Genomic DNA, 25,039 nt, shown 5'->3' with positions numbered 1-25,039 from the left:
TCAGGTCCAGGCCGGCTGACTCAGCAGTAGAGCATCGGCCCGGCGTCTGGAAATCTGGGTTCGATTCCTGGTCAGGGCACACAGGAGAAACACCCATCTGCTTCTCCACTCTTCCCCCTCTCTTTTCTCTCTGTCTCTCTCTTTTCCCCTCCTGCAGCCAAGGCTCCACTGGAGCAAAGTTGCCTCAGGCACTGAGAATGGCTCTGATTATAGCAGAACAAGGCCCCAGATGGGCAGAGCATCGCCCCCTAGTGGGCTTGCCAGGTGGACCCCGGTCGGGTGCATGCGGGAGTCTGTCTCTTTGCCTCCCTGCTTCTTACTTCAGAAAAATTAAAAAATAAATAATAAAAACAGATCATCTCAGTGGTGTGCCTGCTTCTCAGAGAATTTGAAACATTTCTCTCCTGTGGGAGGAGAAAATGGTAGCAGAAATGTGATTTGAATGTGAGCAGTTACAGGAGTTTCAGTGCACAGACACCAATGGCGTTGCCACTTCTTTGAGAGGGCGGGCTCCAGCTTGATTCTAACTTTGGGCATTCTTTTTTTTTTCTTTTTATTCATTTTTTTTTAGAGAGGGGAGAGAAAGAGAGGGAAATAGAAGGTGGGAGGAGCAGGGCGCATCAACTCCTGTATGTGCCTTGACTGGGCAAACCCAGGGTTTTGAACTGGTAACCTCAGCGTTCCAGGTTGACACTTTATCCACTGTGCCACCCAGGTCAGACTTTGGGAATTCTAAAAACCTCCAAATGGACCTGTTAGAACTTCCCTGTGGAATGGGAGCATTGTCTCAAGAAATCTGTGTCATACACTTAGGCGTGTCCTTTCTGTCCTCGACTCTGTTTTCACTGCATACCTCTCTGAATAAGTTCTTCCATTTACGTGGCTTCAGAATAGCATCCACATAGCAGTGATCCAGATCTAGAACTCTAATCCTCATCCCTCTCCTGAGCTTCAAGCTGCTGTTCAGCTCTCCCCTGGACCTTTCCAGCAATTCCAACCAGATACTTTCCATATGTATCTCCAGTCTGACCCTGTATCTTCTCAGATCCTCTCCCTGCTCCCACATACCCTACACCCAATCCTGAAAAACCTGTTCCTCTTGTTCCATGATCACTTATGATCAGTGGCAGCCCTGGTCCCCAGTTACCCAAACTGGCAACTCAACTCTTTCCTCTCCCTTCCCTGCTGCACCCCTTCTTGCCCTGCAGTAATGCCATACTTTCCCCATCCCAGAGAGTGGCTAAGCCTGTAGCATCCACCTGAAAAGGGTCTCTGGAGTCTATACCTTCTTTTTTCTCTCCAGCTGTCATACCTTAGTTCAGTCCTCATTGTCACCCACATGGACTGTTGTGTCCCAGCCTGGTTTCTCTGGCATCCTTCTTCCCCGAGCGCTGCATCCTCCACTGCTAGTGGACATGATCATGGCAGTCCCTGCTCAGTCTCTCCTTGTCCTCCATTGCCCCCACAGTACAGTCCGAACCCCTGCAGTCTGGCTATAATGCCGGTGGCCAAGGCCAGGCAGGTCCACATTGGATTCTGGCAGATGATAGAAAAACTGCAGAGCCAGAAAGGCTTGGGCTATTCCGTTTAATAAAGTCTCACAAGGGTGGACAAAGCACACAGGCAGGGAAAAACCGCCTCTGTTGCAGTAATATAAGGCTATAGTAATTAAATATATAGAAATATAGAAAAATACGGAAGCTATATAAAAGCAATTAAATATAATATTAAAAGCAATTAAGGAAATAAAGTACTATCGTTTGGATAGGAATAAATATGTGTACAGATATGATAAACAGACTCTGCCTTTTGCGCAGGACTCAGTTAGTGTGTGTGTGAAGTTACCACATATAGATAAGTGGCTTGATGTCATAACTCTGTGCGTTGATGTAGTAGACAGGAGGCTTCCCTAGGAACATTTTAAAAGTGGCTTTATATAACGTTTCAGTAGATTAACATAAAAAGGGCTCCCTGTGAGGAACTCCCCAAAAGGGGGTTTGAGGTGATAATCCTGTAGATTGACACCTGGTAGAAGGCATTGGCCAGAAAAGGTACTAAAGCTAAGGGGCCCCCCTGCTGCGGTAGTCAGTAGTCACTCAGTCTCCAATGTGAACATGGTCTTGTCTCCATGCCACTCTGACCAGGAACAGCCGAGAGGAGCAAGCGACAGGGCCCCCTTAAGCTGTACCCAGGCACACCAAAAGGATTTGTGAGTAATAAACTAGTTGCCTTGCCCTGGCCGGTTGGCTCAGTGGTAGAGCATCGGTAGAAGTCCCGGGTTCGATTCCCGGCCAGGGCACACAGGAGAAGCGCCCATCTGCTTCTCCACCCCTCCCCCTCTCCTTCCTCTCTGTCTCTCTCTTCCCCTCCCGCAGCCAAGGCTCCATTGGAGCAAAGATGGCCCGGGCGCTGGGGATGGCTCTGTGGCCTCTGCCCCAGGCGCTAGAGTGGCTCTGGTCGCGGCAGAGTGATGCCCCGGAGGGGCAGAGCATCGCCCCCTGGTGGGCGTGCCGGGTGGATCCCGGTCGGGCGCATGCGGGAGTCTGTCTGACTGTCTCTCCCGGTTTTTAGCTTCAGAAAAATACAAAACAAAAAAACAAAAAAAAAACTAGTTGCCTGTGTGATTCTTGCAACTAACTTGTGCGTCAGTCGTGTCTATTCTCCAGTGGCAGTTAGTGTCGGCACTGGTAAGTAGAATCTTCATAGCTGCCTCAAGAGTAGTCTCGAAGAGGCTGCCAGCCCTGCTGATAAGCAGGAGTGTCCCACTGCACAGGGAAGTCGAATCAAGGGACACCTGATTGACATAGAGCTCGGGCTCTACTGGGACAGCCTCTCAGGCAAACAGACCTCAAAATGGCCCCTCACAGTTGCGGGCAGGCAATCTGCACATCCATAATCCCTCATCTCTTTCAAGCACAAACCCCTATAGCCTTATCTAGGCCATACACAGGTGGCGCAGCACACACTTATGTACCTATCAGGCAAAGTGCTTGCAGCTGGTAACCCTGCAAGCAAGCCTAACACAGCTGTTTTCCCCACACTGGCCCTGCCCCTTCTTTTGGTAGGCTCCCTGATGCTCCACAGCTCCCAGAACCTTCTTCTGTTCTTGGAACACATGAAAGCTGTTTTTAAAAGTACTGAGCCTTGCCCTGGCCGGTTGGCTCAGTGGTAGAGCGTCGGCCTGGCGTGCGGGAGTCCCGGGTTCGATTCCCGGCCAGGGCACACAGGAGAAGCTCCCATCTGCTTCTCCACCCCTCCCCCTCTCCTTCCTCTCTGTCTCTCTCTTCCCCTCCCGCAGCCAAGGCTCCATTGGAGCAGCGTTTGCCCGGGCGCTGAGGATGGCTCTGTGGCCTCTGCCTCAGGCAGTAGAATGGCTCTGATTGTGGCAGAGCGATGCCCCAAGATGGGCAGAACATCACCCCCTGGTGGGCGTGCCAGGTGGATCCCGGTCCGGCGCATGCGGGAGTCTGTCTGACTGCCTCCCCTGTTTCCAACTTCAGAGAAATACAAAAAAGAAAACAAAAAAAAACAAAAAAAATAAAAGTACTGAGCCTTTGCAAATGCTATTTTTGCCTTCCCCTGTAGTGCTAACTAAATTTTTTTTCATCTCTCAAGATCCAACTGAGGTGCCACCCTGTGAAGCCTTTCTTAACTCTTCCAGATAGCTTAGTCCCTCCTTGACCTGTGATGCCCTCGCCCCTGCCCGCTCCTTGTTGCAGCACTGACCCCGTGCTGTCTCTGTGTGCCCTGATTTCTGTTTGGTGCTCTGTATTATGTGCTGCTTGAGGGCAGGAGCCAGTGCTTTTCCCAGGTCCCTCACCCTGTGATGGTTTATACAGGGGTCAACAGAGGGGGCAGGCAATGGTGAGTGGCTCTGTCTGACTGAGAATGGACTGATGAGAGGGATGCTGTGCCAGGTCCTGGGGGCTCGAGGCTGGGCTGGGCGGCTCAGGTCATTGTGGCAGCAGGGAGGCCTGAGAGTGCGCTTGGCTCATTGAGTGGGTACCCAGGCTCTTTTTTAAAATATGTGTTTTTAAAGTAAAAATAACAGTCACATTATAGAAAATTTCAAAAAATGTCACTCATATTTCTACCAGTCTTTTGCAACTATTGTTATTTTTATGTGTTTTCCTGCCAGTTTTTTTTCATGAGTACTTTGGACAAAATGTCTTCATTTCACAATGCCCTTTCTGCATTGCTGCCCTGTGTTCATAGCTGTGATTCTGAATGGCCATTCAGGCCATTGAGAGAGTGTGCCCCAAAACACATTTGTGCTCACTTTCATTGGATATTACAGTTATTTTCTGCTTTTATTCTTCTATTGTAAATCCTGGAGCAATAATATCTTTGCAGACACAGATGTTCATGTGTTTTCAGCATATTTCCTTAGGATGAATTCTTAAGTTCTGGATCAGAGAGTACCAAGGTTAACTGTGGCTCATGTGCACTTGGGACAGCCAGCCTGTTCAGGGGTGGTCATCCATTCTTGTGTGGACACATTCTCTAGAGAAAGTAGGACTTCACAGAGCTTCTAAGGTACTGGTGACTCCATGCCTCCTAGAGAGAATGGCTAAGGTTTTTAACCCATGAGATATTTATTTAATATCTATTTGGAGCCAGAAATAAATGCCACACTGGGAGCTTGGGTGGAGTGCAGGATGAGACAGCAAGGACAAGTCCCAGAGAGCTAGAGCCAGCAGGATCTGGGAGCCAGGCATTGTGGGGTGGGGGGAAGGGTGATAAGTGGGGATGGACAGAGACTTGACTTGGAGGGGAGAACACACAATAAGGTGTACAGAGATGTGTTTTAGAATTGGGTACCTGAAACCTGTATGATTATGTCAACCAGTGTCACCCCAATAAATTAAATTTAAAAAAAGTAAAATCATTGCGAAACCAGTGAGAACCAGTGTGTCCTTCAGGTCCCCTCCCTGCCTCGGACCAGTGCAGCTAGTAATTGTCCAGGTCCTGAGTGAAAACGGTGCAGGATGAAGAAATAAATTCAGAGAAGAAAAAGGATGGGATTGGAAGGTCTCTTTGCAACGCAGGTAGCTAGCTTGCAAGAGCAAAAGCAAAGCCCCGGGTCTGCTTTATTATATAGTGCAGAGCCAGCCTGACCAGGCGGTGGCGCAGTGGATAGAGCGTCAGACTGGAATGCGGAGGACCCAGGTACCAGACACTGAGGTCGCCAGTTTGAGCACGGGCTCATCTAGTTTGAGCAAAGCTCACCAGCTTAGACCCAAGGTCGCTGGGTTGAGCAAGGCTTACTTGGTCTGCTGTAGCCCCACAGTCAAGGCACATATGAGAAAGCAATCAATGAACAACTAAGGTGTTGCAATGAAAAACTGATGATTGATGCTTCTCATCTCTCTCTGTTCCTTTCTATCTGTCCCTATCTATCCCTCTCTGTCTCTGTAAAAAACAAACAAACAAACAAAAAAACCCCCCAAAAATATAGTGCAGAGCCATATGCAAATAAGGAAGTCTCAGATAGAAAGTCACACATCTCCAAGGCAACTGAAGAATTTTCCCAAGTGCAGAACCCCCACCCCATACCTGAAATCAACCAACATCAAAACAAACAAAGGGGCCTGACCTGTGGTTGCGCAGTGGATAAAGCGTCGACCTGGAAATGCTGAGGTTGCCTGTTCGAAACCCTGGGCTTGCCTGGTCAAGGCACATATGGGAGTTGATGCTTCCTGCTCTTCTCCCCCTTCTCTCTCTCCTCTCTCTCCCCCACTCCTTTCTAAAATGAATTAAAAACAAACAAACAAAAAAACCCCCAAAAAACAAAGGGTGAGAGGAAGGGCATGTAAATTGCCTCTAGCAGTTTAATCAAACAAGTGGGGATGGGAGGAATAGAAACACTCCAGCATCACAGCTAATGTGGAGGTGTGGGGAAAAACTTAGCCTTTAGCAACTTAAGCAAGCAAATGAGGTGGGGGGTTGGGCAGCATGTCAGCTTACTGCCAGTCCTCCATACCTCAGTTCCCCAAAAATCTAAACCGCAAGGACCCTGTCAGCTTGCAGTCCCCAACACCCTCTTGGCAGAGCTCCAGCCTGACTGCCTTTTTTCTCTCAGGTCCCTTGCACCCAGTAGCAACGAAGTACTCCCCTGCCCCAGAGCTGGGTTGGGCCTTACTCACTGGTCCTTTGCTCACCTTCTCCCCCTCCTCTTGAAACTCTGCCTTCCTCAGAGCCCAGCTCAGCCTCCCTTCTCCCCTCTCCTGTCTTCACCCTACCCAGCGTTCCTGTATATGTATCTCTGCTGCCTTGTTCATCTTGGTGTGTCGGTCACACTGTTTGTGACTGTTAACTGAATGACATAACTGGGTTCAGGAATGTTTTATTTGTTATTGTTGGGCAAATACGTTTGTGGAATTTGTGTTGTTTGGTTTTGTTCACTTTTATTAGAAATGGCGCTGCCCATGTGGGGCGGCTGATTGCCTTCATGCTTGGGAAGGGGCTTGTTTATATTAATGTATGCTGGAGGAGGGACTTTTCCCTGGAAAAATTTTTAAAAAGAGACCACGTTGTTGCAGAGGAGAGAGCCCATGTGGTTGCAGGGGAAGAGGCAGCCAAAATGGAGGTGCGCAGAGGGGACTGAGTGAGACTTTTGGGCCCTTGATTCTAGGAAAAAAACAGAGAAAGTCAGTGGCTTTGGGAGCCCTGAATGGAAAGGGAAATGTTTTCCAGCCGTGTGTATTTTCTCACCCACTGGTTGCAAGCAGGAATGAAAATGGCCCACCAGTTCTTGGCTCTGTTGTCATCTGTCCGAATTAAATGGGAACCTGCACAGGCCAGGTGGCTGTGATGATGGCCACGGCTACTGGCGTTACAGCTATGAATTCAGTAAAGAGCATCAGCCCAGTCTGGGGCCTTTGGCATTGATGGGGTTTTAGGTTACTTTTCGGTAGGTGAAACTTCGCTCTCACTGTCCTTTTAAATAATGACCTGACCCACTTATAAGTTCACGGATGAGTGGTGAGTGGAATAGAAGGTTGCTCTGTAGACGCCTTATTTTTGACAAAGTAAAAGCCAAGGGTCCTCGTTCAGGCCCGTAGGTATGGTCCTTTGTCGCAAGACTCTGCATATGTCCTACAAAGGGCATTCCCCAAGAACGACCTCTCTGAAGCCCCGGAATAAAGACATGAGCAGAAGCAGTTGTCCTAGTCCTTCACGGTGCCCTTGTCCGTGTCCTTCCGGAGCAAGGCTCATGCGTTCAGTGGCACACTGATGCACACCTTCTGTTTGTCAGGCGCTTTGCCACTGCTGAAAACAGCAGACCTGCCCTTTCCCTCTCAAGGTCACCCCGCGTGTTTTTGCAGACAGACAGACCTGGGCTCAGAGTGGGGCTCAGCCACTGCCCCTGAGATCTTGGGCAGGCTGCTTCCACTCTAAGCAGAGGCTTTCTCCTGCTGCGACTTATGTCCTAGGCAGGCAGTCATGAGGTAGAAGGAGGAGGAGGTGTGGCCTCTGTAGCCAGGCCTCCTCAGCTGAGCCACAGGACACAGGTACTGATTTCAGTGGCTGTTTCTCTGGTCTCTCAAGAATGGAATATAGCCTGACCAGGCGGTGGCACAGTGGATGGAGCATCGGACTGGGATGCGGAAGACCCAGGTTTGAGACTCCGAGGTCACCAGCTTGAGCGCGGGCTCATCTGGTTTGAGCAAGGCTCACCAGCTTGGACCCAAGGTCGCTGGCTTGAGCAAGGGGTCACTCGGTCTGCTGTAGCCCCCCCAGTCAAGGCACATGTGAGAGAGCAGTCAATGAACAATTAAGGTGCCCCAAAAAAGAATGGATGCTTCTCTCTCCCTTCCTGTCTGTCTGTCCCTATCTGTCTCTCTCTGTCTCTGTCACGAAAAAATTAATTAAAAAAAAATCTTAAAAAAAAAAGGGAATATAACCAGGGCGGTTTCAGGATGCACAGGAGGCATTCCCGACAGCGATGCCTTAGGGTAGTGGGGATTAATTCTTTCTTTCTTTTTATTTTTTATTTATTGATTTTTAGAGAGAGAGGAGTGAGAGAGAGAGAAAGAGAGAGAGAGAGAGAAGGGGGAGGAGCAGTAAGCATCAACTCCCATATGTGCCTTGACCAGGCAAGCCCAAAGTTTCGAACTGGCAACCTCTGTGTTCAGGTCGACGCTTTATCCCACTGCGCCACCACAGGTCAGGTGGATTAATTCTTTCAATGAACCAGGTTGAGAAAGATTGGTGCGACCTTCTTTTCTGATGGTTTGACACAGTGGCCAGTTCTGGGGTGACTAGGCTTTCCTAGTAGCATCCTGGTGTATAAGTCTGGCACACAGCAGACACTCAGGAAACACCAGCTGCCTTCCTCAGCCCCTGTCATCTCTACCTCTGTCGCCAGGCCTCAGCTTTTCTTGAATCTGCCCACGTTTCAGAAGGAGCCCAGGTCTCCTCACATGGGAAGTATCCATGTCTACCAGAGTGTTCCAGGCTCCTTTTCCTAGGCAAGGTGCTTCAGAGCCTGGGGCTGCCACTGTGATGGAAGAGTCTCCTTCTCTGTGCCCTGGCCAATGAGTGGTGCCTCCTGGAGAAAGCACTGGGCCCACAGCATGCAGCATGTACCCCAGACATTACCTGAGCTGCTGCTCCACACAGGCTCTGCCCCAGTGCTAGGGAGCCAGAGTGTGAACTAGACACCTGGCTGCAGACTTGACTGCCTATTAGTGGAGACAGGACTTGTTACGGTGAGCCTGGTGTCTCTAAGGTTTTAGAAAAAGGGAGAGGGCTTTTATTTTATCCTAAGAATACCAAATCACTGATTCAAAACAAGAAATGCACCCCCATGTTTATTGCAGCATTGTTTACAATAGTCAAGATCTGGAAACAGCCCAAGTGTCCGTCAGTGGAAGAGTGGATTAAAAAGTGTGGTACATATACACAATGGAATACTATGTGGCCATGAAAAAGAAAGAAATCTGACCTTTTGCAACAACATGGATGGACCTGGAAACTATTATGCTAAGTGAAACAAGCCAGGCAGAGAAAGAAAAATACCATATAACCTCACTCATATGAGGAATCTAATGAACAGTGTGAACTGAGAAATGGAATAGAGATAGAGGTGGGATCAAAGGGACCAGAGGTTTTTTTGTTTGTTTGTTTGTTTTTTCATTTTTCTGAAGCTGGAAACAGGGAGAGACAGTCAGAAGACAGACTCCCGCATGCGCCCGACCGGGATCCACCCGGCACGCCCACCAGGGGTGACGCTCTGTCCACCAGGGGGCGATGCTCTGCCCATCCTGGGCAGTCGCCATGTTGCGACCAGAGCCACTCTAGCGCCTGAGGCAGAGGCCACAGAGCCATCCCCAGCGCCCGGGCCATCTTTGCTCCAATGGAGCCTTGGCTGCGGGAGGAGAAGAGAGAGACAGAGAGGAAAGCGCGGCGGAGGGGTGGAGAAGCAAATGGGCGCTTCTCCTGTGTGCCCTGGCCGGAATCGAACCCGGGTCCTCCGCACGCTAGGCCGACGCTCTACTGCTGAGCCAACCGGCCAGGGCAAAGGGACCAGAGTTTAAGCGGTCAGAAGGAAAGGGGAGGAGAGAATGGGATCAGAGAAGGGAAAGAGATTAGTGAAATTATATATACATAATACAGCGTTATACAAAGCAGGACAGCAAATCCTGAAGGGAAGGGGGGAGGGCATTGGGGGGAGGGGTCAAAGGGGGTATCAAGAGGAGCATGGGGGCCCTGGCCGGTTGGCTCAGCGGTAGAGCGTCGGCCTGGCGTGCGGGGGACCTGGGTTCGATTCCCGTCCAGGGCACATAGGGGAAGCGCCCATTTGCTTCTCCACCCCCACCCCCTCCTTCCTCTCTGTCTCTCTCTTCCCCTCCTGCAGCCAAAGCTCCATTGGAGCAAGGATGACCCGGGCGCTGGGGATGGCTCCTTGGCCTCTGCCCCAGGCGCTAGAGTGGCTCTGGTCGCGACAGAGCGACGCCCCGGAGGGGCAGAGCATCGCCTCCTGGTGGGCAGAGCGTCGCCCCCTGGTGGGCGTGCCGGGTGGATCCCAGTCGGGCGCATGCCGGAGTCTGTCTGACTGTCTCTCCCCGTTTCCAGCTTCAGAAAAATACAAAAAAAAAGAGGAGCATGGGGGGAGATAGATATATTCGGTGGGATACCTGAATCTATGTAAGCACAATAAGTTAAAATCAATAAAAAAAAATTTTAAAAGGGGAGAGGGGGACCAGTGTGGACAGTGCAGTCAGCCCCCATCCCCCCAGAATCCTAGTTTGGCTGACCTTGGTGAGGGAGATAACATCTCTTCATGAGACTGAAGCTGCACACTAAACACAGGGACCTCTGGCAGTTGTGTATGCCAGTACCTGAAACTGCCACCAGAGCCGAGTCCCTGTCCTGTTTTCTGTCCTATAGTGGGTCAGACTTGAGGAACCAGTTCCTTGGATGGTGGGTACAATTTCAGTGACTTTAGCTTCCTCACTGTGCTGTGGCTTGGTTTCTGCTGTCAAAGGGGAACTGATGCTGAGTCCTGAATCTTTCCTGAGGGAAGCCAGCCTAATAATTCAGAGAGAAATCTGCTAGTCATTCAGCCAAAAAAGTATCCTCAAGGCCAATGCCTCCAGCTCCATGTGGCCTCCTGAACCTTACCTTGTCACATTGTCCAAGTTGTACCAGGCAGGGACAGTGTCCAGCAGAAAAGACAGGCTACACTGTGTCTTTACAGAAGAGGTCACATGGAGATACAGAGGGTGAGGTCCCACCAGAGACAAGGAGGGAGCTGGGGCAGAGTGCCCAGCTCTGGATTAGGCCTGGGGCAGGTTGGACACAGCCTTGCCTTCTAGGAACTAGTAGCTCAGGTGGGAAGGCATTGGGGGGGAGGGGTCAAAGGGGGTATCACACAGTTACCTGTGAGAAGGTTAGAGAACACCTTCCGTGTGACCCTGAGGTCTATAAATGTCTAGAATAGGGAGCTAGCTTCCATCTTGAGACCTAGGACAGGTACTGCACCATGGTGAGTGTCCATTTCCCATATAGAAAAAAGTGAATCTAGTTAGTGTTAACACTGTGTTTAAAAAAAACAACCTATGGAGGCTTCCTGGTGGAGATGAGGCTGTGCCAGAGGACAGGTGCATCTGAATGAGTAGTGGCGGGGAGGGTTAGGTGTGCGGGCAGTGAGCCTCAGTGAGGCTTGTCACGGGGCCTTGGCAGGTCCAGTGGCAGTCTGCTACTCCCACAGCTGTTCCTCCAGAGCCGGGCCACTGCCGCTGTACTAGACCTGATCCTGTCTGTATGTCTGGGGAGAGGTGGATAGGAGCTCTGCTGGGCAACAGCACGATGACAGGTTGGCTTCAGGCCGGTAGGGAGGCTGCTTGGGTGAGGAGGGCTGTGGGGAGCCTTGTGCAGGCCCTAGGCGGGAAAGGGCTGGCCTCAGCAGAGATCAGATGGGAAAAGGAAGATTAAAAAACTTAGGACAAGGCCTGACCGGTGGTGGTGCAGTGGATAGAGCATCAACCTGGGAAGCTGAGGTCCCAAGTTTGAAACCTCAAGGTCACTGGCTTGAGCACAGGCTCATCCGATTTGAGTGCAGGCTCACCAGCTTGAGTGTGGGGCCACTGGCTTGAGCATGGTATCATAGGCATGACCCCATGGTCATTGGCTTGAGCCCAAAGGTCGTTGGCTTAAAGCCCAAGGTCACTGACTTGAGCAGGGGGGTCACTGACTTGGCTCAAGCCCCCTGCAAGGCACAAATGAGAAGCAATCAGTGAACAACTAAAGTAATGCAACTACGAGTTGATGCGTCTCATCTCTCTTCCTGTCTCTCTAGCAATAAAATAAAATAAAATAAAATAAAAAATAAAATAAAATACTTAGGATAAGCTATGTTCTGAGGACATGTTTATATCTTAAAAGAATCTAGAGACCGTGGCTGGTTGGCTTAGTGGATGGAGCATTGACCTGGCATGTGGATGTCCCTGGTTCAATTTCTGGTCAGGGCACATGTGAGAAGTGACCATCTGCTTCTCTCTTCCTCTCTCTCTCTCTTCCCCTCCTGCAGCCAGTGACTTAATTGGTTAAGGAGTATTGGCCCCAAGTGTTGAGGATAGCTCATTGGAGCATCAGCCTCAGGTGCTAAAAATAGCTTGGTTGATTTGAGCATGAGCACTGGCCCCAGAGAGAGGTTGCTGGGTAGATCCCGGTCAGGGTACATGTGTAAAGTCTGTCCCACTATCTCTCCTCCTCTCACTTTAAAAAAAAAAAGAATCTAGAAAAAGAAGAACCAAGAACATTTTCCTGGCTTTTTATCTGAGCCTGTTTGTCTCTTCGTTCCTAGTAAGTACGGCTGATGTATTCAAACCAGCACTGGCGCCAGCAGCGTGTTTTTGTTCTAGAACCTTGAGCTGTCCTTTAAAAAATAAAGAGTAATAAAGTAGTATATAAAACAGTACAGAAAGGTCAAGTCTCCACCCATACTGTCCATTCACCTTCACCCTCACCACAGAACCCACTCTGGAAGTGAGTGCTGGGAATCGTCGCACATCGATAAGGGACACTGGCCACGTGCAGTGCTGTCCTCTGGCCTCAGCATGTAAAGCTTGCTTTGTATGTCTTGTGGGAAGTCACCCGGGCTGTACCCCTCCTTCTCCAGAAAGGGAAAAGTATTGCAGCTCTGTGTGGCAGGGGCTGGGCACCACAGCCTCACTTTAGCTGAGTATTGTGGGGATTGTCTGCTGGCCCTGAGGGGGTGCTGTCCCCATCCCCCCCTCCCCGCCACCTCACCAAGTTACTCTCTTCTCAGCATCTCATGGCTCTTTTTCTCCTCAGGATCCCTCTGTGACCCAGCTGACCAATGCCCCACAAAGTGGCCTGGCTGAATTCAACCCCTTCTCAGAGGTTGGTGATTATGTCCTCTTTCTGAGCCCCTGGGTCCTAGGCATGTTGCTGGGGTCTCTGGGGCAAGGAGCCTTGGCAAACAGGGTGCTGTGACCAGCTGCATTCCTCAAAGGAACAATCTTAATGGGAGTTTGAGGGTGGGGGAAGATGAGAAAGCCACCAGTTCTCCCCTTGGGGTCCCTGATCTGGGCACACCCTGAAGAGGTCAGGGCAGCGCGAGGATCCCGAAAGGTCAGGTGCTGGGCTAGGCCTCACACTGTCCAGAGCCTGAGGCTTGCTGAGAAGGTGCGGAAGGCAGCCTGGAGGGAGCACTCCTCAAAGGCAGGGGCACTGCTTATCCTGCTGCAAGTTTGCTCCCCAATGAGTGGAGTCCCATTCATCTCACTCCTGATCTGTCCCATGCAGACAAATGCAGCCACAACAGTTCCTGTCACCCAGTTCCCTGGGCCCTCACAGCCGGCGGTTCTCCAGCCCTCAGTGGAGCCAACCCAGCCAACCCCCCAGGTAACAGCTGACAGAGGATCCTTCTGCTTCTTTTTCAGAAAGGGCAAGTCCTGAGATCAAGGCTGTGGGGCCTCATTCCTGGCTTCTTCTCAAGGGACCTGTTGATCACCTCTTTGGAGTTGGTCACTTCCGTGTAGAGCAGGGGTCCCCAAACTTTTTACACAGAGGGCCAGTTCACTGTCCCTCAGACCGTTGGAGGGCCGCCACATACAGTGCTCCTCTCACTGACCACCAGTGAAAGAGGTGGCCCTTCCGGAAGTGCGGTGGGGGGCCGGATAAATGGCCTCAGGGGGCCACATGCGACCCGCGGGCCGTAGTTTGGGGACGCCTGGTAGAAGGTCTACTCTCCTATGTCCTCACCCCCTGCCCCACTGCCAGCACCAAATGCTGCCCCACTCACCAGGCAGCATTGCCTGTCATCCCATTCCAGATGCTTCTGGGGCCTTGAGTGTGTTCTCTCTGACTTGGGGGCCAGATCTTTTTTTCCTAACCTCATTTATTCCTGTCTTCCTTCCTGTTTTCCTTTGTCCCTTCACCAAACACTGTGAGTCTTGTCTGCTTAGTGCCCAGCTCTCCACCCCCTCACTCCTCACTGCTCCTGCTGAGCATGGCCCACAATGGAGTTGTATGTTGCAGTTTCTGCTTAGACAGGCCAGCAAGTTCCTGCCTACCAGATTCCTGGCAGTGAGTGAGCTCTCAGAGAGGCAGATGCTCCTAGGAGGAGATAGTATTCTCAGAGACAGCTACATGCCAAAGCTTCCAAAGGTAGGCCAAGTATAGGTGAGCGTGAGTGAGAGCATGTTGGCTGGAATCTGCCCACGCTAGACTTTGGACTCTAGTGGGCCCCATGCTGCTCCCGTCTGGCGTACTTACTCTGAAAGTGCTGTCCCTGCATGAAACCCTGGGCCCCTGGGCCCAGCCACGGCCCTGGGATCCTATGAGCCAATACCCTGAGGCCAGTTTAGCTGGGTGGTGGGTCCTGGGACCTGCTCATTTGAAGTCACAGACTTCGGGAAATAGGCTCAGACTCTCCCTGTGGTCAAGTCTGGTCATGCTTCTACCTCTAATACCCAAAATTTACCTTCGGAAGATACCTTAGCTTTTTAGAGACCTCATTTTTGGGGGGAGAGAACATACATCTATGTACATGTCATACTGTGCTATGACAGGTTTGGTATTGGCTCCCTGAGAAGGACTATGGACTTCAGGCGGGACTGGGCCCGGCAGCAGCGACACCAGCAGGAGCAGGGCTGTGAGCTGGAGCTCTGGGTCCAGCTCTGCTCAGCCTCATGTGGAATCTCCTAGCTGCTTCACTCAGAGGCCCTGCTCTCCCTGGACAGGGGATAAAGCTTGGACTCCATGAAAGCCAGGTAGAGCAGGACCACACCCAAAGAAGCTATCTGGAGTATAGCCAGTCACAGCTCAGGTGGACCTCAGGGGCAGTTCCTGGGAGTGGAACAGGGGGAGGTGCTTGAATGTGCATCACTCAGGCTCCAGGTATACACAGGATGGCCTCAAGCGCCTTCCCTGCCCACGCACTCTAGCATGTTTGCACTGTGTGCCTACAGACACATCCAGGCTATTCAAGTAAGACTGGGGTCTCTGGGTTTCTGGCTGTAGGGCAGCCTCTTGTGAGGCCTTTCACCATTTGCTGTCGCCCCAAAGGTCAGCATCACTGAACTTGGCCTGAAGTATGGGGGGTGTTTCTCTATCTCAAGCTTCAGAATGAAGGGGAGAGGAGAGACCTGATAATGGTGAAGGGGCCAAAGGTATTGTAAGGGCAGTAGGGGACAGGTAACCTTGGCCTCCCTGTGATGGTCTCAGGTACACAATATACTGGGGGTGGGATGGCCTCTGGGATTCCTAACTGGCTCTCCTTGCGTGGGGCACAGGCACTGTGACTTCCTGTCAGGCCAGCACTGTCCCTCTGTCTCACTTTCTTTTCGCTCCAGGCGGTGGCCTCTGCAGCCCAGGCCAGCCTGCTCCGGCAGCAGGAAGAGCTGGACAGGAAAGCAGCCGAGCTGGAACGCAAGGAGCGGGAGCTGCAGAACACTGCGGCCAACTTACACAGTGAGAGGCCACGCGGGGCCCTGGTTGCCCAGCCTGGTGCAGGGAGCTGCCTCTGCCTGCTTGTTCCTGGGCAGTCTCTGGCGTTTGCTTAGGTCACCTTAGAATGGTGCTGGTCCTGGGGAGGGAAGTAGGGTGCAAGTCAGGAGACCTGTAGTGTAACCTTAATGGGTATACATTATTTCTGTGTTCTTCTCAGCTCTAAGTGTTTTTGATAGAGTGGGGGCACTGGTCTACGATTCCTTGCTTATGGGCAGTTTAAAAAAAAATCACTTCGGTGCCTGACCAGGCGGTGGTGCAGTGGATAGAGCGTCGGACTGGGATACGGAGGACCCAGGTTTGAGACCCTGAGGACGCCAGCTTGAGCGTGGGCTCATCTGGTTTGAGCAAAGCTCACCAGCTGGGACCCAAGGTCACTTGCTTGAGCAAGGGGTTACTCGGTCTGCTGTAGCCCCACAGTCAAGGCACATATGAGAAAGCAATCAATGAACAACTAAGGTGTTGCAACGAAAAACTGATGACTGATGCTTCTCATCTCTCTGTGTTCCTGTCTGTCTGTCCCTATCTCTCCTTCTCTCTGACTCTCTCTCTGTCTCTGTAAAAAAAAAAAAAAAAAAAAAAATCACTTAAGCTGTTTAGCTCTGTGTTTCCCAGTGCATCTGAGGTTTGTTGTCTGGGACTGAGTTTGTGGGCACTTATGTCCCATTGTCCTTTTTTGTCCCCACTGTACACCCATGAGAATCGTGAGCCCGCTTGCTGGAGCCCCTCTGGGAACCCTGGTGTGGCCCCTACCCTGGGTTGGCACGCACATTGCACTGTGCTGCTGCCAGAGCTGGGCCTCACCTCACCATCTCTTTCTGCACAGTGAGAGAGAACAATTGGCCGCCCCTGCCCTTCTGGTGCCCTGTCAAGCCCTGCTTCTACCAGGACTTCTCCACAGAGATTCCTGCTGACTACCAGCGGATATGCAAGATGCTCTACTATCTCTGGATGTGTGAGTCCAGCCCCAGCCCCTCTGAGCTCAAGACTGCAACGGGCTTTGTCTTGAGAACCTTATGGGTGCTCTGGCCACTCCTCCCTGGCACAGTCCAGCCTTCATCGACTTTCATTGGTGCTGGTTGGGCTTCCTGGGGGACCGTCTGTCCACATAATTGGCCCTCCAAAGTCACTTCCTGTCCTGGGAACCTCCCCTCAAGGCCAGTCTAGACCATGCATCGGTGGAGTGGGACTGGCTGCGGGCTTCTGAGTTCCTGTGGTCACTGCATGAACAGTCCTTCATAGGTGAAGGCCTCCCCTCGTCACAGACCCCTGGGCTCCTGGAGTGTGGATGAGACTCCCTGTTGCTCCCTGTGGGCCATCCAGGGCCAGGGAAAGAGTTGCTTAGAAAAATACTCCATTCCCCAAGGATCAGGTCTAGGGTCTATTCTCCACCGCCACCCCTCAGATACCCAGGCTGTCCCATCACCTCTTACAAACTTGGTTTGGTCCCTGGTTTGGGGGTCCTAAAAAGTCAAGGATAGGAGGCAGCCCTGCCTGGGTACAGGTCTTGACAGCATGGACCTCATTCATGTCTTTTCCAGGGTGTGGTTTGCCCTGTCCAGAAGTCCTTTAGCCACCTTGGCACTAGCCCGTGTTTGTCTTCTCCGTAGTGCATTCAGTGACTCTGTTTCTGAATCTGCTTGCCTGCCTGGCCTGGTTCTTAATCGACAGCAGCAAAGGAGTGGACTTTGGTCTCTCGATCCTGTGGTTCGTGATCTTCACCCCCTGTGCCTTCCTCTGTTGGTACCGACCCATCTATAAAGCCTTCAGGTGGGTGAGGATGGGGCAAGGGGGAAGTGTACAGCTGGCATCCCAGGTAGCAGGCCAAGAGCCATGAACCCTAGGGCCCCATTTCAGTTCAAGCAGAATAAAATGGAAATTCACTTCCCCTTCCCACCCACAGCCAGAGTTGGCAGGGATCTGGAGCCATTTCCTTCCTCAGTGGTACCTGAGGTCTGCTCTGGACCCTGCCCTTCAGACAGGAGATTGAGGGAAGGGAATGGGAGATTGCTGGCCCTTCTGCTCCAATCTGTTGGCGCAGGAGGACTGCAGTCATTGGGCATCCGGCAGAGGAAGGGGGCTTCTGTAGCTCCCTTCCAAGGCTCTGGGGCACCAATTTTCAACCCTGTGCCACAAGGACTTTTAAAACATGCAATATCTTACTGTTTAGTCAGGGGCACTGATCTCTTTTTCCTTAGACTTTCAAATAAAAAAAATCACAACAGCTGTCTGATGTGAATGAGTCAAAATTACACCTTTTTTTTGTCAGATCAGCAAAAAATATATTTTTTTGGTGTGCTGCAGAATTTTAGTCATTAGTGTATGTGTGCCATGAGATGAAAAATGTTGAACTCTCTGCTCTATGCCCTGGCTGGGTGGCTTGGTTGGCTGGGGCATCGTCCTGATGCACCAAGGCTGCCGGTTTGATCCCCAGTCAGGGCACACACACAGGAGTCAGCGGTGGGCACATGGATGGGTCAGCATTTCTGTCTCTCTCTGCCTTTCTCTTTTTGATATCAATAAATAAATGTTAAAAACAAAACAAAAAACTGGGGTGTGCTTCTATAATAGAGTCAGACTCTGAGATACACTCTTACTGGCTTGTGTCCATGCTTACTCACACCCCTTTCCCCCTGTGTCAAGCATTGCTGACTGGGTGACATAGAGCATATACTGTGGACTTCAGTAGGTCCACTTCACAGAGCTGACACTGTCAGGGCTGGGAGCAGAGTGGGGCAGGGGCTGAACCCCCAATGCACTCAGCAGGTGGGACCTGAACCCTCACTGTACTCTAGCCCTCAAGGACATGGAAATGGAGGTACTCGAAACACCAGTTTTGTCTAGAATTTTCTTTTCTTTTTTTTTTTAAAATATTTTTATTTATTTATTCATTTTAGAAAGGAGAGAGAGAGGGGGAGCGAGAGAGGAGAGAGAGAAGGGAGGGAGGAGCAGGAAGCATCAACTCCCATATGTGCCTTGACCAGGCAAGCCCAGGGTTTCGAACCGGTGACCTCAGCATTTCCAGGTCGGTGCTTTATCCACTGCGCCACCACAGGTCAGGCCTGTCTAGAATTTTCTACTACCCAAAAACCTTTTCTGCCAGTGAGGTCGACAGTTTTGTTATTAGGAGTTATACTGTTAGCTTAGTTTTTTTTCCTGTTATGAAATGCAGATATATACTCCAGAAATTGGACTGTTAAACTCCTTATATTGTCCTTTGGGTAAGCAACATTAATAGCTCTTTGAAGAAGGGGTCAAGCATTGACCTCTTAAATTGGAAGGCAGTGAAAGACAAACCCTTTGATTATGGTGGGTGTCTGTGTGTGTCCAGATAGCTCTGTCTGCTCTCCTGCCTCTGGCTCCAGTGAGGAGGAAACATCACCCCATGTGAGAACTCCGAGAAACGAATCCAAAGCCCTCTATGACTCCTGGTTTCCCTCTCTCCACAGGTCCGACAACTCTTTCAGCTTCTTCGTGTTCTTCCTTGTATTTTTTTGTCAAATAGGGATCTATGTCATCCAGTTGATCGGCATCCCTAGCCTGGGGGACAGGTGAGATGTGGGGCAGTACCGAGAGAATGATGCTTTGGAGGCTCAGCTCAGCCTCTCACCCTGATTACCAGACCAAGAGCCCTGCAGGTGACTCCTTTTCACCACGGCAGGGGGAGTGGTAACAGCCAGCCTGGGTTTGCCTTCGCCCTTCTTTAGCTCTTCGCCAGTAGCTAGTTGCTGTCTTCCTTGCTCACCACTTTCTGGGGTGTTGTGGATGAACTTGGCTTGAATTCTTAGGCACCTGGGCTGTGTCCTGCATTGACTGCAGCCTCTTCCTGCCACACCCTCCTAGAAGTTGGTGCTGCCAGCACAGGTTCCAGACAACCCCCTGGCTTTGGGCAGCTGCTGATGGCTGCCTGGTCTTTGCAACCCTGAGTGGTGACTGTTTGCAGAGGCCCTGTGACCTTGGGAGATGGAGCTCCCGCCTCTCTGGACGATTCCTCTGCTGTCTTTGAGCACCTAGCTGGCATGGCTTCCTGGGTGTCGCAGTCTCCACTCAAAATAATCACAGAAAGAAAAGCTGATGGTCGATGTCTTCCTTTCTGCCTCAGTGCACAGGGAACACTACAGAAAGGTCAGGCAGGCTTGGCTAGAAGCCTGAGCCTGCAAGGGCTGAACTATTTTGGTCCCATCTCTAGTGGAGCTGGGCGGAGGGGGGGGGGGCGCTGAGTGACTTCCACCTCAGAGCCAAGTGTGTGCTGCCCTCCCACCATCCCTCTTCTTTCTCATCTTGTTTATAATTTGGCCCCTTTTCTCTTTGTTTGGTGACCCAGTTTCATTACTTATTACCTTAAATGAGATGCTGGTAGGAAGGCTGTGATTAACTGCTGTTTGCACCCTGGACGGCAGAGTCAGAGGCTTGATGTCATGGGTGGCCCCGCCCCCACCGCCCTGCGGAGATTTGCCTTGCTGAGCTCTGCAGCCTTCAGCCTCTCAGCGCCTTTCTCCTCTCATCACACCCCCTTTTGACTGTAAAATGCACACAACATAAAGCATTTTGTGTATCACTGAAATCATTTTAAAGTGTACAGTTCAAATTTAAAAAGTGTACACTTCAATGGCATGTAGTAAATTTTCAGTGTTGTACAGTCATTACCACTGTCTAGTTCCAGCACATTTTATCACCCCAAAAGGAAACTCTATTTTTTTTATGAGAAACATCAACTCATAGTTGAGTCACTTTAGTTTTTATTGGGTTTTTTTTTTTTTGTAACAGAGACAGAGAGAGGGACAGACAGGAAGGGAGAGAGATGAGAAACATCAATCATCAGCTCTTCATTGAGGCACCTTAGTTGTTCATTGATTGCTTTCTCATATGTGCCTTGATGGGGGCGGGGGCTACAGCAAACCAAGCAACCCCTTGTTCAAGCCAGTGATCTTGGGTGAGCCTTGCTCAAACCAGATGAACCTGCTCTCAAGCTGGTGACCTCGGGGTTTCAAACTTGGGTCCTCCATGTCCCAGTCCGATGCTCTATCCATTGCACCACTGCCTTGTCAGGCACTTTAGTTGTTCATTGATTGCTTGTCATACATACCTTGACCGAGGGCTCCACCTGAGCAGTGACCCCTTGCTCAAACCAGTGGCCTTGGGATCATGTTGATGACCCCACATCAAGGTGGCGACCCCGCACTTAAGCTGGCGACCTTGGGGTTTTGAACCAGGAACTTCAGTGCTCTGGGTCGGCGCTCTATCCACTGTGCCACCACTAGTCAGGCATTCAGCAGTAACTCTTTACTCCCTCCTTCCCTGAGCCCCTAGCAACCTTATTCAACTACTTTCTGTTTCTCTGGATTTGTGTCTGGCTTCTTTAACTGAACATGATATTTTTGTGGTTCATGTGGTATGGATCAGTAAGTACCCCATTCCTTTTTATGGCTAACTAGTATTCCATTGTTTGGATGTACTGCATTTTGTCTATCCACCTATCATTTGATAGGGACTGGGGTTGTTTCCATCTTTTTGCTGTTGTGAATAGTGCTGCTGCAAACATTTGTGTACAAGTTTTTGACTACCAGTTTTCAGTTATTTGGGGTTTGTATCTAGGAGTGGAACTGCTGGGTCACATGGTAATTCTCTGTGTAATTTATTGAGGAATTGCCAACTTGTTTCCCATAGTGGCTGTTTTACATTCCCAGTAGCAGTGTGTATGGGGTCCAGTTTCTTCATATCCTTGCCACCATTTGTTATTGTCCACCTCTTTCTTTTTTCTATTGTAGCCAACCTAGAGGTGTATCTCATTGTGGTTTTTGGCTGGCATTTCCTGATTGGTCATCTCCTATGTGTTTGTTGGCCATTTGTATATGTTATTTGGAGAAATGTTTATTCAAGTCCTTTGCGAACTCAGTAATTGGGTGCTCTTTTTGTTGTTGAGTTCTTTATATATTCTGGGTACTAGATTCTTTTTTTTTTAGACAGAGCGAGTCAGAGAGGGGACAGACAGACAGGAAGGGAGAGAGAAGAGAAGCATCAATTCTTTGTTGCAGCTCCTTAGTTGTTCATTGACGGCTTTCTCATATGTGCCTTGACTGGGGGGCAACAGCAGAGCCTTGCTCAAGCCAGCAACCATGGAGTCATGTATTTGATCCCTCGCTTAAGCTGGTCAGCCCATGCTCAAGCCAGATGAGCCCACGCTCAAGCCAGCGACCTTTAGGTTTCAAACTTGGGTCCTCCGCCTCCCAGTCCAACACTCTATCCACTGCACCACCGCCTGGTTAGGCAGGGCACTAGATTCTTATCAAATGTAATTTACAAAATTTTTTCTATTCTGTTTTGTCATTCTCAATAGTGCCCTTTGATGTACAAAAGTTTTTAATTTTAATGAGGTCCAATTTATCTTTTTTTGTTGTGCTTTGGGTGTCCTATTTAAGAACTATTACCAATCCAAGGTCATGGAGAGTTACTAAGACTTTTATAGTTTGAGTTTGTATTATTAGGTCGTTGATACATTTTGAATTAATTTTTGTGTATGGTTGAAATACATGTTGGACTTAATTGTTTTGCATGTGGCTCTCCAGTTGTCCCACCACCATTTGTTGAGGAGACCATTCTTTCCCCATTCAGTGGTCTTGGCACACTTGTAAAAACCTGTTGACAACAGTTGTGTGGGTTTGTTTCTGGACTCTTCTCTTCCATTGATTTATATTTCGCATATGTCTGTCTTCCTGCAGGAGCCACACTGTTTTGATAACTGTAGCTTTCTAGTAAGTTTTTAACTCATAAAGTGTGAGGATATCTCCTTTTATAGATGATGAAGCTGGGGCTCAGGAGACATGACTGACTGGAGGCAGAGGGGGCTGTCCTGGCGCCACTGGGAGGAGCTGAGTGCAGTGGGCTGGCCAGTAGTTCTCCTTTCTAGATAGTGGGCCCTCAGGAGTGAGTAGCAGGCTTTCCATGTCTCTCCAACTCCCAAAGCAGCAGGTAAAGGCCCTATCCAGTGCTACTCCCGACTGTGAGGGCAGCAGCCACATCCCCCCAGACCTCACATGACCCAAAGATTTCATGTGAGCAGTGGGGGTGCTTACCAGCCTAGGTGGTGGTCAGCACAACAGCAGATACTTGGAAAACCCCTCATGGGGGACCTCTGGGGCCCACTCCCCACTACACCCTCTCAGGCCTTCTCTTCCCTTTGTAGCGGTTGGATTGCAGCCCTGTCTACGCTGGAAAAGAACTTGGCTGTGTCGATCATCATGATGGTAGTGGCTGGCTTTTTTACCCTCTGTGCCGTGCTCTCCCTCTTCCTCCTGAAGCGGGTGAGTGGTGGGTGCTGGGCCAATAGCAAGCTGGGGAAAGCAGGCTCCTTTCTCCTGCCTTCACCCTGGGTATGTTATGTTCATCACTATAGCTGTTGGGCTTCCTGAGTCCCCAGAGGCCCAGGGGCAGTGGTAGGTCAGGCAGGCTTGGGTTCCCTGCTGGCCCACAGGATGGGCCCCTCTCACTCAGCCTTTTCCCACAGGTGCACTCCCTGTACCGCCGGACAGGGGCCAGCTTCCAGCAGGCCCAAGAGGAATTCTCCCAGGGCATCTTCAGCAGCAGGACCTTCCGCAGTGCTGCCTCATCTGCTGCCCAAGGAGCCTTCCAGGGGAATTAGTCCTGGCTGTCCTCCCTCTAGCCCAGCCTTTTCTCGTGCCTGCCTTCTGAGCTGCACTTTCTGTGGATGCCTTATGCGGTGCTTGTGCCTGGCACAAGCCAGGGATGGTCTAGCTGTGGCTCCTTTTCCTTCCTCAGCAACCAGCTCTCCCTTCTACCCAAGGGAAGGGCAGGGCGGGGCAAGGGCTTTTTTTACAGAAGAGAAAAGGGAAAAAACAAAGCTGTCTTTTCTTTTCTGGGGGTGGTTTGGTAGGATTCTTTTGTCTCTCTGGAAGCAGTGGGACTGAAGTTCTCTTCCCCCTACACCCACACTCACACACGCATGTACACATGTACACACTTGGAATCCCCTGCTGACCTGGGCCCACTCCAGCTGAAGTCATATTTCTGCCTGGAGCCTGGGCCTCACTCCTCCCCCAGCAGCCTGGCCTGAATCTGGCTTCACAAACCCAGCCTATGGCTTACACAGTCCCACCTGCCCTTCCTGCTGGGCTGGGATGACGTCCCAAGGGCTCCCCTGTAGATGAGCTGTGATCTGGGCTGGTGGGCAGCTCTGTCTCTGTATCACTCTGGCCAGGTCTACAGGCTTCCAGCCTCTGCCCTGGTTCCTCAGCCTCTTCCCTGCCTCGTGTTTCTCACAGATTCATAGCCCTTGGGGCCCTCTGCACCTTCCTGGTGTGGGCAGAGCTCCATGTCATCTGGGACCCTCCCTGAGGCCTCCCCTCTTTAGACTTACTGAATGTGCATCGGGGTTGACTGGGGTCTGGGAATGGGGAGGGACAGAAGACAACCCCAAGTTGTCCTGCCCAAACATTAGCTGTCTTCTAGGAGGGGGAGAGAGGTATTCCTGTCCTGGTGTGGGTTGTTTGTCCGATTGTTCTGATTTCCTCTTCTCCTGGGGGACAGTTGCACTCTTCCCCCCATGTCAGCAATATCTAGCTTGTGTGACTCTAGGAAGGGTGGGGTGAGTCATTCTAGAACTGTATCCTTTAGCTCAGGGGTCTCAAACTCGCGGCCCGCAGGCCGCGAGTTTGAAACCCCTGCATGCTGGACTCCTGAACCAGGGTTCCAGACTCCTGCTCCAGGATTCTCCCATCACCTTCCACTGGTCCTGGGGGTTCCCCAGGAGGTGAGTCACTATGTTGGGCACCCAGGAGTCCACAGTTAACACGTTCACTCTTTCCTCCAGAGGCTATCGGAATGAGTGTGTGGACTGCAGGGACTTCTCAAAGAGCTAGCCAGCCCAGAAGCAGTCCCCAGCCTGCCAGCCCACTCCACTCCCAAGCCACTGAATGATAATTTAATGGCAATGACCAAGTTTTTGTAAATTTCTTTCTGGTATTTTTTTTTCCATGTACAAATGTATATGTTATGTTTCAATTTTTTGCTTAAATAAAAAGACATTTTCAGATAACAGGGGTCCTAATGTCTGCTGGACTTGGGAGGAGGAGAGATGGGCAACCGGAGTTGGGGTTGAGGCACTACCTACAGCTGTAAGGAGTCAGTCAAGTTGCTGCTATGGCGGTCCTGCTGCCCCACTGGTCCCTACGGGGCAAGCCCCTCACCGCTGGGGAGAGCCCCGTCCTGAGACAACTACTGGCCTCTTCCGTAGTATTTTCTTGAGCCAGTAATTCCACTCTCAGAGCTGCTGGTCTAGGGGGGAGGGACCTCTCTGAATCCCCTTTCCTCCCCCACAACGCACCCTTCTCGCTCTTGGAGTCGGTGATCTCTAGGATGCTCTCCGAGTCCGCTGGTCTGTAGTACTTTAGGCCTTAGTATCCTCAGCCGGAGCTTATGGATCACGTGATCTCCGGGGCGCGTGGAGGCCGACCACCGGAGCCGCTGTTCCGGGGCGGGGGCAGTGGGTGGGGCGCCGGCCGGTCCCCCGGCTGCACTTCCGGAGGGCGCCACCGGGGGC

General features: G+C 51.0%; 1 protein-coding gene across 2 annotated transcripts in view; it reads left to right on the top strand.

The window, feature by feature from the left end:
- SCAMP2 (secretory carrier membrane protein 2) overlaps nt 1-23,653 on the top strand; it is a 29,812-nt gene extending 6,159 nt beyond the window's left edge. Inside the window, exons 2-10 of one of the 2 annotated variants that reach the window (XM_066341841.1) lie at nt 12,805-12,873; nt 13,279-13,377; nt 14,014-14,142; nt 15,330-15,447; nt 16,310-16,438; nt 17,094-17,253; nt 18,933-19,034; nt 22,667-22,784; nt 22,988-23,653. In XM_066341841.1, the coding sequence (XP_066197938.1) occupies nt 12,805-12,873; nt 13,279-13,377; nt 14,014-14,142; nt 15,330-15,447; nt 16,310-16,438; nt 17,094-17,253; nt 18,933-19,034; nt 22,667-22,784; nt 22,988-23,122 (1,059 nt within the window). In that variant the 3' untranslated portion in view covers nt 23,123-23,653. The remainder of the gene's footprint in view (nt 1-12,804; nt 12,874-13,278; nt 13,378-14,013; nt 14,143-15,329; nt 15,448-16,309; nt 16,439-17,093; nt 17,254-18,932; nt 19,035-22,666; nt 22,785-22,987) is intronic. The other variant, XM_066341840.1, reaches the window with a different exon arrangement.
- Nucleotides 23,654-25,039: the final 1,386 nt, after the last annotated feature.

This window comes from Saccopteryx leptura, chromosome 6 (assembly GCF_036850995.1).
Source record: "Saccopteryx leptura isolate mSacLep1 chromosome 6, mSacLep1_pri_phased_curated, whole genome shotgun sequence".
In the NCBI taxonomy this organism is placed as follows: Eukaryota; Metazoa; Chordata; class Mammalia; order Chiroptera; family Emballonuridae; genus Saccopteryx; species Saccopteryx leptura.
Note: the sequence above shows the minus strand (reverse complement) of the source record. Positions and strands in the feature narration are given on the sequence as shown.